Raw genomic sequence first — 20655 nt, forward strand, 5'->3', positions numbered from 1 at the left:
TTCTGGAGCTTTCAATAGTTCTACTATTAAAGTAGATTTCCCGGACATGGTTGGACCACTTACGTAAACCGAACACGGGGTTTTAAATCTTAAATCAAAGCGGATACGTTCCATTTCTGAGTTTCCGTTTACTTTATCGAGTATATAAACATATTGATTCAGTTTTCCCCGCTTAATGAGCAAATGACCAAAACAGCAACGAGTTCAACCTGGCCGAAGACAAGTTAAACCCGCCACAGTTTTGGGGCATGGCCCTCTTTTTTTTGGAACAGTTTTAGAGTTATTTATCTAATAATTCCAAGCCAAAGAAAGTACAAAAATTTCTAGAAAGAAAACACAATTTTAACAACTGTTTGCATGGTAATGCTATACAGTGAACGAAGATTTAATGTCTGAAAAACGGTTAAGAAAATCTCCCAAAACAACGGCGCCAATGATCTAAAAATGACAGTATAATTCTGAAAATGTAGGAGTTTTACCAAACCAATCAAACAAATCCATTTCCATATTGTCCGTGCAAGCCGGACTCTGAACGATTTGGTCCACAGAACTAAGAGAATCGTCTGTTTGCAGCTCTTCCTTCGTAGCAGCTGCAGTGTCTTGGACCTTTTCAAACCATTCAAATAAGTCTTCACTTTCACCAACGCAGGGCGGGCTTAGAACGATTTGGTCTACCCAAGCAAGAGGGTCGTCTGTCTGCGCAGTTTCTTTGGTATCGGCTACAGTGTCCTGGACTCTTTCAAACCAATCAAATAAATCTTCATCTTCTGCAGTACACATTGGGCTAAGAACAATTTCGTCCACCCACGCCAGATGATCTTCAGTGGTGGTATTCACCTCAGTCTTACCCGGTTCGTTTACGCAGTCTTTCGCAGGCAAAATTTCATTGTCTAAAATTGTAATCCATTGATCCAAATCACTGTTGTCTTCCACTTTTAGTAGTTGGGATGGCTCAGTTTCGGTTGGCTCTAAATCCGTTCGGTCTGGTTGAGTTGTACTTTGTGCGCTTGGAGGTGCCGTCTTCTGCTTAACCGGTCTCGAGCTATCTGGTTCTGATGCTTGTCTCTTACGTTTCCCAGTCTTTGCTTTGGCATTGTCGACTGCCTTAGTTGTTTCGACCGGTTCAGATTCTAAAATCTCCTTATCAAAATCAGCAAACCATTTCTCCCATTCATGCGTGTTCAACGATTTCCGATTTCTACGTGGTGGTGGTGGAGGCATTTCAGCTCCAGGAGGAGGCGGATGCGCTGGTAATGTAGCTTTGAGACGGGCAATGCATTCTTCCACAGCTTTTACTGTCTTGGCGCCCATGATCACACATTTGCCGGTACTGAAGACTTTCACTGTGGTTCCAAGATCCTCGTAACGCAATTGAACATTATCAATTCGCTCCGGTTCATACCATAGCTTGTTTGCGGATGCAAACTTAAACAGATTTATCGGAAATTCTTGCTGATGTGTAGCCATAATATTTGCGGTCTTCTTATCCAAGATGTTAGCAGAGTAACCCAAATGCGTTAAACGTGCCCGATAACGTTTGACAAGATTACGCACTTCCAGTTCATTTGATCCACCGTTAATGATCACTTTCCCAGATCTAAAGACCTGAATGTAACTTCCGTCTTTGGATGTAAGAATAACTGCATTAAAATCTTTAACAGGGCGAGAAGCTGTTGATCGAGTTATATGTCTCAAATCAAACTGGCAGTCGAACGTTAGGACAGTAATAATGTGGTGAATCATTTTAGCAAAAGATATTCAAAACTTCGAAACAGGAAAAGTTGAAACTAAAAGATTGGTTTGGTTTCCCGAAGCTACATGTACTTTTAGCAGTATTTTTCTTAAGGACTTCTGTCACTGCAAATTGACCACTGTCCAGACAAAAAGGCGTTAAGATTTCACCCAGCAGCCAATGAGTGTATCCCAAAACCGCAATGCTTTCAGCCTGGCCGTAGACAAGCTAAGAGAAATGCAGATTTGGGGCAACGCCCTCTTTTTTTTTGGCTTTTCTATTTGTCTATACTAGATGCTGTTGTACGAATCTATTTAGTGTATATTACCTGACAGTGAGGGAAAAAAGTGGTACTGTAGCCGCTAGATGAAGTGGCTCCACAGAGTCTGGTGTACGAGAAAAGGCACGACGTATATACATACGCTGAATTGAATAAAAAAATTGAATTTTTGCTGCATTTTTGATTTTCAGTCATTTTAACAGGTTTTTGAACCAAAATTGTGTACCTGAGCTTGATTTTATAGTGAATAATTGCATTTCGGCTGTGGATAGTATTTGAATCAGAGCTCTAATTTGTCGAAATGGGCCGTAAGCAGCGTAGTTATACAGAGGAACAGATTCGAGCATTTCTGATCGGTTTTGCTGCCGCTGATGTGAGCGCACGGAGTTACGCAAATAACATCGGAGTTCCATGGAGAACTTTCACGCGCTGGAAAAGGTACAGCTAGATTTTTAATTTATTATCTACTTGCGTGTTTTTGAAAGCAGCCAGTCTACCTGCAGCAGGTTGAAGAAGAACGAGCCTCTTCGAAAGCAGAAACACAAGCGAAAGCCGGAGCACTCAGACATAGAGGACGCCTTGTACGAATTTCTCCTGGCCGAACGGAAGAAGGGTCTTATTGTGACACGTCTGGAGCTGAAAAAAAGAGCGCTAGAATTAGCCCAGGCGAAAGGAGCTCCTACCTTCAAGGCTTCAGACTGTTGGCTTACTTGCTTTTTGAGGAGAAAGTGCCTGCGATATCGTGTCCCAACTCGACATGCTCGCAAGTCTGAATTCACGGAGGAAGATCTGGTAAGTTGAATTTTTTTAACATTATAAATGAGAGCTCTGACAATTTTCTAAAAAACAGGAAGAAGAGCTGGAGTATTTTCTCCGCTTACACAATTCCATCGTTCTGGATGAAACTCCCGCTGACCGCGTATTCAATTTCGATCAGACGATGATTCGCCTTGTAGCGCCGAAACCGAAAACACTTTCTCCCATTGGAGTGAAAGAAGTAATTCTATAGCTTTTAATCAATTTATAACAAACATTTATAACAAAAGTTATGAGAATTGTGAGAGCTCTGATATTTTATTAATTTATTGAATCTGGTTTGTTGTGCTTTTTGGGGTGCCCCTGGCCACCGGGGGGGGGGTGGTTCCTCTGGAAAGCTGACTGTGAACGGCTTTGCAGGTTACTGTTAAACAGCCTCCTGGCGAAAAAGAAGGAATAACTGTGTCTTTAACGATCCGTGCGGATGGAGGAAAATATCCTGCTGTAGTGGTGCTAAAGGGGGGAAAGAATGGGAAGCTGTCAGAAGGGATAATGAACAAGCTGAAAGTTCCTCCTAATATTTTTGTTGAGAGCTCTTACTCTACTTGGTGGACGGAGCAGATGGATCTGGACTGGATAAAGTATACATTTCCCGAAGAAAAGCAAAAGCGTGTTTTAGTTCGAGACCAGGCACCGGTCCACAAAAAAGAACCATCGGAGCTCCTACTTAGAGAACGAAATGTCGAGCAAATCTTCGTGCCTGCTGGTCGCACAGGCGATTATCAGCCCCTTGACGTCAGCGTTAACAAAGCAATGAAGGCCTCTTTTCGTAGCGAATATCAGCTTTGGCGAGCAACTCATCATGAAGTAACAAAATCGGGATATCTGAAGAAGCCAGGGCGCCAAGACTTCCTGGATATGATCTCTCGTGCATGGCAAAGCGTAACCCCAGATCTTGTCCGTAAATCGTTTTTCGCTGCTCAGGTGCTTAAGAATGATGACCGAGATCATGATTATGAGAGCTCTGAAAATGATTATGAGAGCTCTGAAATGGATAAGGAAAATCTAGTTGATGAAAGCGATTCTGAAATGGAGATTAGTTTATTCAGTGATAGTATTTTAGAGAGTGATGGTACCTGTGAGATAGAAAACGGTTTACCAAAGTAAAAGAGTACTAAAATAAAATGAATAAAATAAACTTTACGTGTGCGCTGCCCGTTGGCGGTAAGCACCGTGCTCAATGCCCGACGAGGGGAAGGCAGCGCCCGGATCTAACAGTGGAGCCACTTCATCTAGCGGCTACAGTATTTTTACTGCTTTCATGCTAACATAATAGAAGAACTAATTATTTGAAATCAACTGAGAGAGAAGGTTGCACACGCTCCGAAAATTCCGATATGCAAAAGTTACTGAGCGGCCTTCGTGGTTAAATGAAACCATTCGACCAAACATGCAGTGGTATGCCAGCTTCACATCAATGACATCATCTTTGGCGTTTCGGATTACCGTATGCGTATTTCGGTCTTCTACGGAGGCTTTATCGAGTAATTTGCGGATTTCTCCATTGTTAAGCAAGATGAGGAGATTATTGATGGCTGGTAAATCCAAAATGAAACCGCGATTCCCCGCCTCAGAGTAAGCTTCCGGAGTTGGCGAGGTGCAGCGTGCAAAAAGGGCGGTCTTTGGATCTGTATCAAACCATACAAAACAGACTTTAGTGACTCTGTAACATTTAACCGTACCCGCCTGCGAAACGAATTCTAATTGAGGAAAATTATCCATTTTCTGGTATTGATTAAGTTAATATCTAGCAATGATCATAGCTTTACAAACGAAAGTGAGCTTCCTTAACGTCTACAACATACATTTTCTGGTAGACTTCTGACCATACGATGTCACCTCGTTAGCGAGGAGGATGCATAAAACACGGACCATCGATAACGTCACCAGTTGGCCCTTCCTCCATGTTACAACTGCAGTACCCGCCAAAACTGAAGACTTTACGATTCCAGCGTTTAAGTGTCCATTCACTGCAAGAATCTGCCGCTTCCAATACTCCGTTGATGAACTGTGTGTCAACAACTGTACGCAAATGATCGCAAAGTGGACGATTAAGTGCATGGTGAACATTGATGTCCTCAAACGGAAGTAAATCTTCCAAACCCAGACCGCAGGCATAACAGTAGATACGCCCCATACCCACACAATAAAAACCTGCTGCCGCTAGCTCTGCTGGTTTGAGACCAGGAAAACTCGAAAAATGGCCGAAAAATGATGCGACGCGCTTATCGTTATTCTGCATGTTTAAATTGTAAATTAAAGTATAATCTTGATAATCATTTCGCAGCTCAGTAAATGTGGGTGTCAAATCACTTTCTGTAGCCATTTTAACAATACCTGTCGAATATTACACTGAATAAACGCGCGAGTGGCAAGCAGTTGTGATACCTTGTTGCTTGCGTGACAGCTCCTTAGTGCAATAAACTATACTTTTCTTCGTAGACTTCTGCCACAGAGTAAGAAAACCCAAACTGCAGCCAGACCAGATCGCCTTTATAGGACAATTTAGCACAACCGCAGATTGGGGTTTTTTTTCTCTTTCTTTTCTTTTTTTTTTAAATATTTTTTCCATTTTTTTTAAACCATTTTTTAAGCAGCTTTTTTCAGTTTATTTCGATTTTTTTTTACCCCTTTTTTTTTATTTTTTTCGAGTTTTTTTATTTTTTTTTCTGCATTTTTTATTTTAGCTTTTTTTTTCTCCATTTTTAAATAATATTTTAAGTACAACATGCTGTAAAAAAAATAATCATGCAAATTATCAAATTTATTTACAGAGCATCAGGAGAAGGAGAAGGACAGCAGAACGATTCCAGAGCGGCAAACATATCATGAAATTTCTTATGCGAAAATCTTACGGTCGTTCTATTTTTCTTTTGCTTAAAAAAGATACAACAAAATTTTCCAGCTTTAAAGGAAATATCAAGTTCGTCGTCGTCATTACCGTCGCCTTTAAGAATAAGATGCGTCGGTCTGTTCTTCAAAATGGCAGTATCCAAAAGGTCCTGGATAGTATGATTGGCAATGGCCTGGAAAATCTGACGAAGAATATGACTGGATAATTCCATAGCAGTATATACATAGCGTTGGTCTCCTTCTGTCGAAAATATGCGGCAAAAGGTGACAGCTTGCGTCTTCTTATGAAATCCAACATAACGCTCGTCTTTAAAATTGAACCACTTCGTCGTAGCATCTTCGAGGAAAACTTTCATGGTTGTGGCTCGTTATCAAACACGCTCAAACTGGCAAAAAGGAATCACTCGACCGGCTGAGACGCTGGCTGGGTTTGGTCTAACTACAGAACACAAGAACCAACAATGTAAAGACTACTGCTTCATCCTAAGCGAGTATGCTTAACTGCTTCATGCTCTGCAACATATACTTTCTCGTAAACTTCTGTCACGTTAAAAGTCTCAGCTGGCAATATATACGTACCACGCTTTTCAAACCAAAAGGGGCGGTACGAAAATCATCCAAAAGGATCCGCTTATCATAGACCAGTCGCAAGTGCTTGGTAAGCTTCACCGTACAGATCTCTTGTGTTTTCACATTACGGGTAATGTGTTGCGGATACACAATCTGCAAAAAAAAATAGTGAAATAATGCCTCTGTAGTATTAAACCACATAACAAGAACGTGCAATAAACTTGTATTAACCTTCATTGAATTTCGGTCTTTGAGCAGTGTCTCCAATGCGTCGAAGTTCAACTCGCGACCGGTTCGGACCATTTCTTCGTCCAAGATGTCTTCCGTGTATCCATTCTGGGTAAGCCCCTTCACTTTCAATTCAACGCGACCTGTGTCGGTCTCGTAGCTGTAAACTTTGGGACCGCAAGAAACAAATCGGACAATATGAGATTCCCCGGGCTTAAGCTCATTCGTCCATTTTCCAAGACCACATCCTGACTCGGGGAGCCAATCGCCGTCTTTATGAACGAAGATAACGGAATCCGTGTCGTAATATAACAACCGCTCCCCAAGACGATTCATGGTCTCAAGAAGCTTTAAGCGAGCATGGCTGGTCGTAAAAGCAGCGATGGCGACATTCACACCGTCACTGCCTTCGTTATATTCATCCCGCTTTGCGTAGGTGACCATCATACAGTGCGGCGTCACAGCGTGTATGCTGAAGATGTCAAAGGCTTCGGATCGCAATAAATCGTGAAATTCCTTCGGTGAATAGATAAAACGCGTTTGATGTAGATTATCTCTTTGTCCAAATTTCCCCCAGAAAGAATTGAGCATAAGCTTTGCTACGGCACGGCGGGCAGGGTTATCCTCAACTTTGTGGTATTCTAGACGGATTCCATCACGCTTAAATACTTCTTCGATGTAGGCGCGCTTCTGTTCTTCTGTACTACAGTTGACGGGGAAGCCGCTCGCTTCAATCTTTTCCTTCAAAAACATGTTCACGTAGTCTTCGAATAATCCGGATCGTCTTTCCGGCCAATGCCATACTTCATACGTTTCAACCACTTTGTATCCTTTTGCTATCGCGTAGTTGAGTTCTGGGGTACACCAGACGCCATCAATACATCGTTCCTGGTCTGTGTGTGGACAGTAATCATTCCTGCACTGCTTGGCGCACTCACCGCATAAAGCGAACATCAACTTGCCGTTTATCGTCGTTGGCAGCACAGGATAGCGCAGTCGTTCAGGTGGAAGAACTTTACAGTGAACAAACCCAAAGTACTCCGTGACTGGTTTAAAATTAGACACGATGATATCAGGATGGCCAATAGGATACTCTGCCGTCTTGTTCACAAAAGGATACAACGAAACGATATCGTAATGCAGTATCTTTTCTCCTTCTTCGACCACTTTGTATAGTCGTGAAGCGTTGGTGCGACCGCCTTTAAAGGCATTTCTTGGTTGCAAAGGATCACGCAAGTTCTGATTGAGGATAAACTGCGCAATGTCCGGATCCTTTCTCTCTTTCAACCATTCACAGGACCACTTGACTTCGACTTTCAGGTTACGGCTTTTCAGGTATGCTTCCTTCTCTTTCCACTCTTCATAAACTTCCCGCATAGTTTTGTTTGAATATGGAGCACGATCTTCCTCTTCTGTGCATTCCGGATGTCCATGATGAACACAGCCGTTATATTCGTAAACCGTTTTTGCTGGTTTATCGTAGCCATCCACAAAATATCGACCAACTCTAGCTTCTTTTCCAGCACGACCATGCTCTATGCCCGGGTGATCCATCTTTTCCCATTCCAACCATTGCGTAGCTTCCATACTTGTTCTCCGGTTTGCCTGATAACCGTTCCCGGAAATTACAGCGATTTCATTTGGCTTCAGAAGTTGGGTTTGATAATATTTCTTGCAGGCAGATGCTATCGTAACACTGGCAAAGGGGTCAATTTTCGTCATATTAAGGAAGTTCTGGCGGAATCTTAGTGCGCATTTCCTTAATATGGTGACGTCCTGAGAGCAATACGATGCCATTTCTTGCCGAAAATCGAACAAACCTAAAAAGTTTAAAAAAAATTAAAAGAATTGAACGTTTTGTTTTGTAAAAGAAATTAGATACTTTCTAAAACATTACCTTTTTTCGTTGTTTTTCTTCTGCGTGCCACTGTTCAAATTCTCTTCGCGACTTCCTGTTGAGCCCTTCATACATGTACTTGTCCGTATTCGGAAACGGAACGACTTTGTCGAAATTTTCAGGATGACTGAGCCCATGGGGAAACGTTCCCTTTTCTTCGCATTCATCTAAACCAACAGCCTTCGGAAACGCCGACAACTTTGTCATCACAAAATTCAATGTATCTCGAGCGTTCATATCCAACGCCGGATATCTGATGTCCAGAAGTTGACTTCCCCGCCTTATTACTTCCACACCTTTTAAGTTGTTCTCCAAAAGGTATGATAGTAGAAAGTGTCCGTCATAGCCACGCAGGTTATGTGCAATGAGTGTGAAACCCCGGTGCTTTTCAGAGTAAACCCATTGGCCAAATTCTTTTTGCACATCGTAACCTTCCATTGGTGTCCCGTCGGGCGGGAACCGAAACTCCTGCCCGTCCACATACTGGGCAACAACATAACACGGCCTATGCACGCCGTCCGCATCCTGGTAGGTTTCGTAATCGAAATATATGTGCTGCGGCGTCGATGGATATACTCGACTTTCGACTGGCTTCATGAAGCAGCGGTGCGATTGTAGCACCCACTCTTTACAGATTCCGCAATACATCTCATCACATACATGCTTCTGGCCAGGTCGTCGCAGTAGACTAACGAACTTGTTACAGGACCCACAAACAAAAAGCTGTTCGCAAAAGGTCAGCTGGTTTTTTCTAGGCTTTTCGTGTAGTTCAAGACATTTCCGGTTGTTAAAGGTGCGGCCGCAGTTGTTACAAAAAACCTTCTCCTCTTCAACACATTTATCTTTACTGCGATAACATCCATTGCAAATGTTTTGGCACCTGTGACGCTCTTTGTGGTCGTGTGGGAGGTCACATTCGTGACAACAGTAACCACGTCTGTGAAATCCTGATGGTTTCGTAATTAGGTCGAAATGGTCGTCCTCATGTAAGATATAGATTATCTTACGACTGCCACGCTTTTCAGGATAGCGGGCAATCACTTGATTCAAGGTGGAAGCGGAAACCACTTTAATTTGGAAGTTCTTTAACACGGTCGTTTGGAAACGCGGGATATCGGCAATTCCGAACTTGTCTCCAACCGTAAGACCAACCTTTTTTACCAATTCTTCCGCTTCATTTTGCAAGCGTTTGCAGCGACTGTCAGTTAGGACTTTCCAGGCTTTCTTATCTTTGTGAACAGCGTTATGATATTTACCAAGGATAAGGCAGGCGGGCAGGCACAAATTCTTTTTGACTTTCACTTGCACAATAGACTTGCTCCATTTTTTCCGATCAAAGGAAGAATGGATATGCTTCCGTGGCGTTGCACCACCTCTTGGAAGCGCAACATGTGTAACCCGAACATAAAAGCTTTCGTCAATGCAAAGCTTATCTCCGGAATTGACCAACGAAACAATCTGCATTATATCTTCAACGCGTAAATTTTCCAATTTTCGGATAGGAACGTAAATAGCGCGTTTCTCAGATTCGAGCGCGGAACTACTAATCTCCAATCCGACTTTGTCATCTTTATGGAAACCTTCGGTGCATAAACGCAGAACTTCTTCCAACGCGTCCGGCAGTACGAGAATCGACGTAGGACCGTCGAATTTAGCCGGTAAGTTTTGAAAATGCGTCCTCCAATAAACCTTCGATTGGCCCCATTGTCGGTTGGCCGCTCTACCATCCCTATGCAACTCGAACACGTTGCTCCAGTCATACTTAACGGGAACTGCTGCTGGAACTATCAAATTTCGCGTTGTCTGGTCGGCGATTGGTGCATACCCGTTCAGATCTTCCGTAACCAGATCTCCTTCCTCGACATTTGGCTGCCCTGTAGTCGAAGTGGCACCACCATCTTGATCGGTTTCCATGGGAAATATCTCTTGACTCTGGGCAATGGGTAGCGGTTGCACGATTATGGGGACGAGTTCTCCGTTTGGCACCGCTTCGCTGTTTTGGGCAACTTGAGCCGCGAGGGCATCTGGATCTATTGTATCCCAGTCCATTCCACCGGATGGAAAATCCATCTCCTCCGATGTGGCAACGGATGATGGCGGCGACTCATACATGTCAAAATTGAATCCGTCATTTGCAAAAGGATCCATTCCTTTTACAAGTTTCTCCGGCATTATTTTCCTAAAAAAGTTGGCTAGATGTAAAACAGCGGTATAAATTAGCTTAAGTTCTGACTTACCTGTTCTTAGTCATGAAATCCATCAGCCGATCCGACATAAGGCTCATCAAGTAGCTCCCACCCATGTAGTTCTGCACAAGATCAGCTACGTTGTCACGTTCTTCTCTGTTTTTCGGCTTGTTGAGTCGGAATGCGTCGTCCACAGTGTAGTCGCTAGCCTTTTTTAGCAACAGGTCCATGCTCTTTTCGCTGTCAAACTGAAAGAAAATAAATTAAAACTTATTCAGAAATTGTACAAGTGCGAATTTGATAAAAATAGCCTACGTTGTGCAGGACGTTGGTAATAAAGAGGCGCGATAGGCAATAGCAAGAATCTTGCAGGTAATCACCATCTTGCTGGAGGTTATAGCTGTTCAGCGGCTTTGGCGGTCGGTCTTCCCATCGGTCATCACCAAAACGATCCAATAAATCTGGATGTTTGCGCGCTTTTTTACGGATAGCTTGAAGCAGAGCACTGACAATCACTTCGTGTCCGGGGCTTTCACCACAAGAGTCAAAAACGAAACATTTGACTTTGGCGTCTGCAAACGCATTATAAACTGGTTTACATCATCAATTTAGGTTAAGAAAAAAACGTAAGCCTTACACGTAGCAACGATGCATAAGACACACATATGGCTGAATTGATCGCGTTGCGATGCTGTACAGATAACAAGAGGAATGACGAGAACATTCGACCGCGACAGCTCCACAAGAAACTCTCTCAAGGTAAGCCCCATACTGTTGGTCAACAATTGCAAATTCCATTCGTCGGTATATTGGCGGCTCTTGTAATCGACATTATACTTGAACGCATCGTGTGCCTTGGCTAAACGCACACCGAGCGTTTTGGCTAGTGCGTTATGGAATCCATCTTCAAAGTGCATAAACTCCAACGGGGGACACTGGAAGTGTGATAAGGCCAGGTATGCCTTCTCTGTGGTGGTTTTGTCCTTTGCGTAAAACTGGTCGAGCTGATCGCGCGCGAATGGGCAGCCGTTGAAAAGGTGTGATGGAAGGCGGGATGGTTCGACAACGAGCAGACAGCATGGGCATTTTGGTACCAGCGAGAGTAGGACGGGGTCTGGCAGCGACTTCTGGAATAGTGGCTTTTTCTTTCGGATTCCGGTAGCCAGAACCTTTTTCCGGTCCATCGTTCTAAACATAGGAAGCATATGCATTCTGAGTATATAGGTGTGTGCAAACTGGTGCGTATTAAAGCGTAGAAGAGCGGGACAGAGTGGCATGGCGCTGAGTAGTGCCTTCACAGTGTACACATAGTGCGGTTCGCACAACCGTTGATGTTGTTGAGGAAGCCGCAGAGTTTTGATCACTACTGCATATTGCGGGCAGGGCGTGGGATATTACGGGCACATCGTGGGCACGGCGTGGGATCGAACAATGTACTAGTACATATACAGTAAAATACTGTGATAAATACACTGTATTACGAGGTTACCGTTCGCAGTTTGCATTAGACGTTGGGTAACTGCATTATGCACCCGTAGCGTTTCTACACAGCTGCAGAAGCGGTGTGGTACAATAGACTGCTGAAACCCGATGCAAAGACGGCGTCGCATCAGGCCAGCAGACATACTGGTGCATGTGCAGTATATTATATGTAGTTGGCACATTGTACGGCTCTAGCTATTGTATACTGCGGTGTGGCCGACGCGCCACCTGATACTGTGCGGTAAGGCCGGCTGCATCCGGAAGCGCAGCGCTGCGCGGCGATGTCGTGGGAATGCGCTAGCTTGCACACTGTGTACAGTGTTAAGCAAAGAAGGGGGGGGGCCTCCTGGCTGATGTGTAGTTACCTAACACTGATTACACAGCTTGGTTAGTGTGACATCATATTTGCAACCGACGCGTTGCGGGCACCACCATCAGACACAGTACGTGTGTAGTACGCAATACCCACGGCATCTGTTATGCACAATGTGTTTAGGGCCACCGTGGACTTCTCGGATGCAGCACCGGTGTGTGGTGAGCAACAACAGACGCGGTGCGCCCATGCCGTGCAGTGTGGTACAGTATGATTGGTACCGCCGCGGACGTGGCGCATGCAGCTACAGCTAGCGACCGGCGCGTGTTTGTCATGTACAGGATGGTACAGTGTGATTAGCACCACCAGCGAGTGCAACCAGCAGCCGGTGTGCAACCAGTAACCGGTGTGCGAATACCGTCCACGGTGCATGGACGTCGTGGGTGTAGCAGCCGGGGTTGTGTGGGGATACCGTGCACGGTGTGGCAAATGCGAACACCGTCTTGGACGCCGCGGGCGGGTGTGAGGTGTGTGCAGCCGGCGCACGGCGTGCGGATGCCGTCCACTTTGCGTGGACGTTTGTGGGTGCAGCAGCTGGTGTTGCGTGGGCATGCCGTGCACGGTGGTGCTACTGCAAACACCGCCGTGGACGTCGCAGGGGCGGGTGTGTGGTGAGGGCATGCCGCGCACGGCATGTGTACTGTTAATACCACCGTGCACGCTCTGAGTGCAGCCGGCGTACCGTGTGCGGATGCTGTCTACGATGCGTGAACGTCGCTGGCGTAGCAGCTGGGGTTGTGTGGGAATGCCTGCACGGTGTGGCCATTGCGAACACCACGATAAACATCGCGGGGCGGGTGTGTGGGGCGCACGTCCACGTCCACGTTGGGTGAATGTTGCGGGTGCAGCAGCCGGTGCTGTGCACAGTGGCGCAACTGCGTACACCACCGTGGACGACGCGGGGCGGGTGTGTGGGGCGGCCGTCGTCGTCCACGTTGGGCGGATGTTGCGGGAGCAGCAGCCGGTGTTGTGTGGTGTGCCGTGCACAGTGGCGCAACTGCGTACACCGCCGTGGACGTCGCGGGGCGGGTGTGTGGGGCGGCCGTCGTCGTCCACGTTGGGCGGATGTTGCGGGAGCAGCAGCCGGTGTTGTGTGGTGTGCCGTGCACAGTGGCGCAACTGCGTACACCGCCGTGGACGTCGCGGGGCGGGTGTGTGGGGCGGCCGTGCACAGTGGCGCAACGGCGAACACCGCCGTGGACGACGCTGGGGCGGGTGTGTGTGAATGTGTGGTGTGCGGATGCCGTCCAGTTGCTAGGAAACGTTGTTGGTGCTGCTGTCAGTTTCACCGCCGTTGAGAACAGTATCTTATACTGTGTGGCAGTCGATGCATTGTAAATTATATCATCATTACGTTAAATAATTAGTATGCACTCTAAAATATCGTTAGCCAACAAAGATATCACCATGCAAATTATCGCGTGTCACTTTCCGTGAAAAAACCAGCTAGAAATAATCATGACAAGGGGGGGGGATGTTAGTGGTGATTGGTACTGAGTAGTTATTATGTATTATATATCATTGCATTGCCTTTGCATGTTTTTTTCATCTGTAGCTGTTAAAAATTGGAAAATCGGGCAGGGGTTTGCCCTGTTTTATTAAAGTTTCCATTTTCCCTGGAGTGCTCACACTATCTGCCAGCGCAAGATTAGTGTTGGCAGGGAAAATAATGCACAACTGCGTTCAGAAACGCGTCGTTTTATTCGTTTTATCGGTTGCTGTGAGAAAAAACATGTAGAACACCACGTATATGTGCATACTTACATGCCGTATACAGACTGTATACCATAAAGAACGTTTCTCTTCCTTCGGAATTTGATAAACAAAAGTGTACAGGGTTTAAAAAAAAGAGAACTGCACATCAGAAATAGTTTCACATTTTATTCTGTCGTTGTAGTATGCACAATGTTACGTAAGTCAGTGATGCAATATGGCGTGAAGACGCCGTTCTGTCCTCTCTGGTCAGTCTGTTTGCAAACGCAGGGCGGAGTAAAACACCAAGCCGAAACGCGCCACCTATACTTAAGAACAGCGTCCTGAGCCATCTTGGATTAAATAAATACTGCAATTACGAATCTGAATTTGGTTTTTACTTCTACTCTGCTTATATAGAAGTAATTTTTTTTTGTGCCATATACTTGCTATTATTTTAGTGTTTTACATACTCGTTGTACAAAGGTAAGAACAATGTAATTATGCTACATATACGCGTACACATTTATTTTCTTTTTATATCGTGTACGAGTATTTATTCTCTATTGCCGTATTCAGATGCCGCAACCCCCAGCAAAGAAAGTCAAGACCGCCAGAGCCGACACCGATGCCCACGAGACGGAGCAGTTGCGACGCGAGTTAGGGAAGGCCAAAAGCAGAATTCGGGAGTTGGAAATTCAGCTAGCAGCATCAAAGAGTAGTTACGACGGTTGTCTGGCGCGTTTAAACAGTGAACGCGAATTTTGGCGGACCGAAAGAGGACGGATCGCGGCCACGACTGACGAGGTTATAAACAGCAGCGACGCGAATGGTAATCTGAATAATCAGATTATTCCCATTTCGCGGAAAATTATTAGTTTGCAGAGGGAGGGTCAGAAGGCTCGCGATTATAAAAAGTCGCTGACGCACGTGCTGAGCTGTTTTAAAAAGCGCGAAACTCCGCAAAACATGCCGTGCAACCTAAAGCACTTAAAAGAAATGAGTGTTTATCAACGGTATACCCGTTTTGAAACTTTAAAAAGAGACGAGCACCTGGATGACGCATTATGGGCTTATCGCGTCACTGCGGTACAGTTTGAGTTAGATGACACTGAGCGTGAGGTCGAGAAGTTGAAAAAAGCTGAAGAAGAGGAGTTTGAAACAGTCGCTGATGTGTTCGGGAAGACCCGGGCAAATCAGCTGAAACTGGCGTGCGCGCAACAGTATGCCAACCAAAAGCATAATAAGTCGCTTCCGGGGTTTCTGGAGAACTTACCCGTCTTTTTACCACACGTGCTCACTATGGAACAACTGATGCAATGTGACGGGATTATGACGGGGGTTTTTTAACATGCCGATCGGCGGTATTGATGGCAGTTAGTTTGCGCGGCGGCGGCGATGGTGGGTCAGCATGGGCGGCGGCGGTGGCCGTGTTGGTGTTAGTGGTGGTGGGTGTTTGTATTATGTAGTTATTATATTTTTATACCGTACTGCATCTTATGTTGTGTTTGTATTGCAGACCTTGCTTATGGTTATCGTATTACTTGTTGTCTTATCGCTCTTATGTACAGTACTTGTTAATTATTTTTTATGTTCATAATATTGTTAATTATTAATAAAAGAAAGCGGGAAGGCGGTGGTGTTGTCTTGTGTAAAGTACGAGTACTTACTACATATAATTTATAAACATCTGTGCGCAAGCGGCACTGTAGCTGTACACTACGCCAGAGTTACGGACAACAGGCACTTTCCGCTATTTTCTCGGACACGGTCCGCTATTTTCTCGGACACGCTTCCGCCACGCGATGGTCCCTTCTTCTTACAAAACCACTAATCGTAGAATGCCGAAATTCCCGTTTGAAACATGAGTTATTGCTGCTCGGTCCGCGTGCTAAACTCTCTCTTGCCGAATTGACTTTATTTTAAAAAGCCATCAGAATGCCGAAATTTCCGTCTGAAACAATGAGTAAGTGCGTCCACTTGCTAAAATGTTTTTAATTTGACATGTATTTTGCATTTGGTGATCACGCGTGCTAACTGAGCAATCGGTTTTCGAGGCAATTACTATAAATACTGATTTTCATTATTATCAGTATTATTATTCATTATTGTTATAGTTTGTTTATTTCTAATAGTAGATATATTATTAAATAATTATTCCTTATTAATTCTAAGTATTATTTTTTTGTTTTCAATACTGAGTACAGAGCTTTGTTTTGTATTAAAGGAAAAACATTTCTGCTAAAAGAATTAGTTAATAAAATTATCGATAGAACTATTATCTAGTTTACGCCTTTACGGAATCATATAAGCAACAACGGTATAACGAAAGTCCAGCCTGATGCCGCGAGTGAATGTCCGCATAATGAAATTTATTACATGTGCTGAAATGACTTCATGGAGAAATGGGAGAGCACCGAAACACCACTCTTCGATTAATCAGTAGAGTGCCAGCGCTTGCAATGTTTTGTTATTTTATTTTGATGGCTATTGCATATAAAACCACATATCAATAACCTAAGCATTTTTGTGCAAAACTTTGTTTCCGGCTTCGCTTCGGTCTAATAGTGCTAGCAAAAAGCGGTGCACTTCCCTAGTAGTTTATACGTAATCCGTTGCCGTACAGTTATTTGCGCTATACTGGTTCCCTTTCATCTTTCCGCCAAAGAAATCATACTGCATTATCGCTCTGCCAATTACGAAATTTCGACAAACAGGAGTATTAAATTTTACTGATTACTGATGTACCGCAGTTTTTATGTCCCAGTTTGCCACGCTGTGTCAGCAGTTTCCGTTCGAAAATATACGCATTTCCGCCAATCCACATTATCCACTAATAAATACTTTCTGATGAGCCAATCAGCGAAATTCGTTTTGGCCATGTTTCGTAATTCGAAGAAAAAGAAGATCGAAAAACTAAAGTTGTAGGGACAAACTACAGGATTTTAGCCGTTTTTTAAGCTATCGAACGAAATTCTGCGCCGGACAGTGTTGGAGGAAAAGGGAGAAAAAGAAACGGCGGAGTTAGGATTGTATATATAATAAATGTTGAGTTGCCTAAAACTAAACGACAACCGATTTAAAATTGTGCTTCGCATTTATTTTTTTAACATAGTACTTTAAAAACTTAACCGTTTACACGACAATTTAATCAATATTCTTCATATTAATGGCTAGGGTTGTTAACGGTGCGGTGCGGTGTACACCGGTGTGCCGTCGGTGCGGTTTTGTGCAAGAAATCGCACTTACCTTACCGGTGTAAAGGGAAAACCGCACCAAACGGTGCGGTGAAAAATCAAAATCGCACCGCAATTTTGACACTGCTATCGTTAAGCCTTCTAAGGGCATGACTAGCAGACTAGCAGGATGTATCCAGTCGTAGCAAAACTGTCACGAAACGTAAAATATCGAAAACAAATTCTCTAAGAATTTCTGTGACGAAAACAAACTCAATGTAGAGCGTGGAAAATCAAGCTGTCTTGTTCTTGCGCAGCAGTGCTACGCATTTTCTTTCTTATGGCAACCCGGTTGCTGCAGCAGCTACAAGTTGAAACTAGGGAGTTCCGTAGGGAGTGTGAGTGAGCACTGAGTACTGTACTTGTCAGTTTTCATACGATTTTGAGACGTACGATCGTCACAGCCCGTGCTTCCCGTGGGCGTGTGCACAGCTTGCAGCGTCATCGCATAAGTATTATTTATGATAATTATGAATTTAGGAATATCGTCGATTAACCGGTGGTTAACCGGTGTACGTCAACGCGGTTTCCCAAACGCACCGGTGTGCGCCGGTGCGGTTTTTCTCAAAAACCGCACCGCTTGTACCAATTTGTTTTTCAAAATCGCACCGCAATTTTTTCAAATTGCACCGGTGCACTGGTAAAAAACCGCACCGTTAACAACCCTATTAATGGCACTACAATTTGTTGGGCCGATGCGCTCGAATTCCGCACCGACCACATACAGAGGGTTATTCAGCCAAGTGTGGACACTTTTTGGGAAATTTCTCCTTAGCCGTCGCACGCTCATTTTACTTTTTTAAAAATTTTATCAGGTAGCCACAACATCCAGTCATACTTTAAATTCAATCGAGTCATGATTTTCTCATCCTGTAGCTCAGGAAAAAATTAAGTTTGTGCCCCCCATGTTGGCAACAGTTGACCAGTTCAGCTATAGGAAATGGATTCCCTTTATTCAAAATTCATCTAAAATTTGGATTTTCGCCATAACCCGTTAAAAACCTGTCGGGGGTTTCGAACAATCCTTTTTCTGAAGGAATTACTAGTATTAGAGGATTGGGAAGCTGCATCCTTGTTTACTCAGCAGTGCTCCCGGGAGCACGTCTCGGATTCTGGATGACTTCTTCTTCCCTGCCAGGCTTGATCCGTGGAGCGTCTTTCTCGACCAATGAACATTGTAAACGGTAGAGAAAGACTTGTTTTACAACTTTAGTTTATGGAGGGACGGAAAGGATAGCTATAGCTGCGTGCATAAGAGTTCGCGCAATGGGCATGGCTCCTGCGGGTCTCTTCCTGTTTTCGCGTTTTTTCCAACCGTCCTACCGTAAGAACGCGCAAGAATATGAAATCGTTCTTGCTATAAAAAATATTCGGATCGTCGTTTCTCGCAATTAAAACCATGAAGATTGGAAAAATTGACGATCTTTTTAAGGCCAGGTGACCGAAGGCCAAATTTTGACTGGTCAAGGGTTAGTAGTCGGCGACTTTTGGTTAACAGACAATATCGCAAGCATTTTTCGCTGGATTTTCACCAAAATTTGCAAAACGCATTCAGATTAGTTAGTCGTCATATTGAGATGCTTATGGCATAATTTCTCTTAAAATGAAATTTCTAAAGAATTTTTTTTCGAAGTGTCCACACTTGGCTGAATAACCCTCTGTATATGGAGTCACTATATAGTGACTCGCACTTGAAGTGTTTTAATCAGACTGAATAACAAGACATCCCGCAATCAGAGTTTCACGGTCACGTTCCACGATCAGCTTTTTTTAAAATGTCATCAATGCACTGACGAAGAAACCGAAAACCAGTTAATTTTTATTACCGCAGAAATTGTCCCAAACTAATAGTCACAAAGAATGCCGTAATCAATCCCATACAGCGTCGACACTCGTTTGCCGCACTGACACCCACGACTACCATGTCATGCTCCTGGTCATATCTATCGATATCAGGTTCGCCGGTGTTAAGATCAACGCCATTGATAATCTCCTCTGTGATCCCGATGACCCCGCACGCCAACCGCGCCCCCGAATGCCCGTTGACCTTACTGTCGCTGGCCTTGCCCTGACCGAGATCGTCCACATCGGCGTGGACGACCACCGACCGTCCGATAATGCTGAAATCACCGTTCAGTGTGAAGGCTTCGGTGTTGACGTTGATTTCCGCCAGACCGTCCGCTGCAAATAAACTGCATTGTAACCGCACGCGACTTTGATGTACGTACAGTAGTCGAGGCTATGTGTACTATTGGCAATGATGTTTCCCAGATCCCCGGCGTGCCGAACGGCATCGTACACGTTACCGTGGGTGTAGTTGTCCGGGTTGTAGTGGTCACCGGCGGCATTACAGTCGTCTTGCAAATTGCCATACTCCTACAGCGCAATGATTATGACATACTGCAATCAACCGACGCACCATCACTACCCTACGGTTTAACAACGTTTGTACCTACAGACTGCACTTCGTATTAGCAACAAAATAAAAGCATTTTAGATCAAGCCAAACAAATTTAAGCAATAGTAAGTCGAATATTCTGCTTTATTATTGTCATTTTCTATTTACCTTCTAAGACAGTAAGGTGTATATACATAACCGCTGCGAACTTACATGAATATGGAACCCATGCGGTCCTAAAATCAGAAGCAAAACGCATCAGTATATAATTAGGTGCAGTTTACTGTGCGTGCCCGTGTCGATGATCACCTCACCTGGTTGCAGTCCGGTGATGGCGCCGGTTACGGATACCAAGCCTTTACCGTCTGCTTGATCGAACTGGATGGATCCATGAATGGTGCCATTTTTGGATATAATGTACGCTACCGCTTGAGTCGTTACGACTACGCTATGCGAACAAAAACACCCTCAAACTGCATAATTTTTAATACTAGTTTTTGAAAAACTTAACGCACAAAATATCTGAACGAATTACCACCCTGTCTTCCTGCATGAAAACTGCTTACTTATGTACTTCTATATAAACTTTGTGCATGTAACACTACCGTACGCGTGGGTTTACCTTCTTGGACATCCTGGCTCCCTGTCAACAAATACTGATTCCGAGTAGACAATCGTTGTCGTCGGTGTTGCACTCCTTTTGCAGTCGACACAAATGAATAACAGAAAACCAAGAAACAGTTGTCTCAGCCGTAGTTCCGCCATTCTTCCAACTTGTATAAGAATTCTTCTTCAAAATGTCACTCCGACAGGGACAGGTTTTAGTTCCCTGCATGTCGTCCAGCGAATTACATAGTAAAAACGGACGCATTCAGCATTCGTAAAAGCGTAGACAGACGTTTTGCCGGTATA

The 20655-nt window shown here is 44.3% G+C and overlaps 1 protein-coding gene across 1 annotated transcript; it reads right to left on the reverse strand.

Annotated features, from left to right (window-relative positions):
- Positions 1-19001: 19001 nt before the first annotated feature.
- Positions 19002-20626, reverse strand: LOC129583429 (superoxide dismutase [Cu-Zn]-like). Its single transcript, XM_055475224.1, has 5 exons — positions 20366-20626; positions 20058-20191; positions 19957-19979; positions 19595-19721; positions 19002-19526 (listed from the first exon to the last, which is right to left on the reverse strand). Exons 1-5 carry the CDS (start codon positions 20506-20508, stop codon positions 19168-19170), a joined length of 786 nt encoding a protein of 261 aa, XP_055331199.1. The 5' UTR covers positions 20509-20626; the 3' UTR covers positions 19002-19167.
- Between the last annotated feature and the right edge of the window lie 29 nt (positions 20627-20655).

Source organism: Paramacrobiotus metropolitanus, unplaced genomic scaffold (genome assembly GCF_019649055.1).
Source record: "Paramacrobiotus metropolitanus isolate TYO unplaced genomic scaffold, Prichtersi_v1.0 Parri_scaffold0000010, whole genome shotgun sequence".
Classification (NCBI taxonomy): domain Eukaryota; kingdom Metazoa; phylum Tardigrada; class Eutardigrada; order Parachela; family Macrobiotidae; genus Paramacrobiotus; species Paramacrobiotus metropolitanus.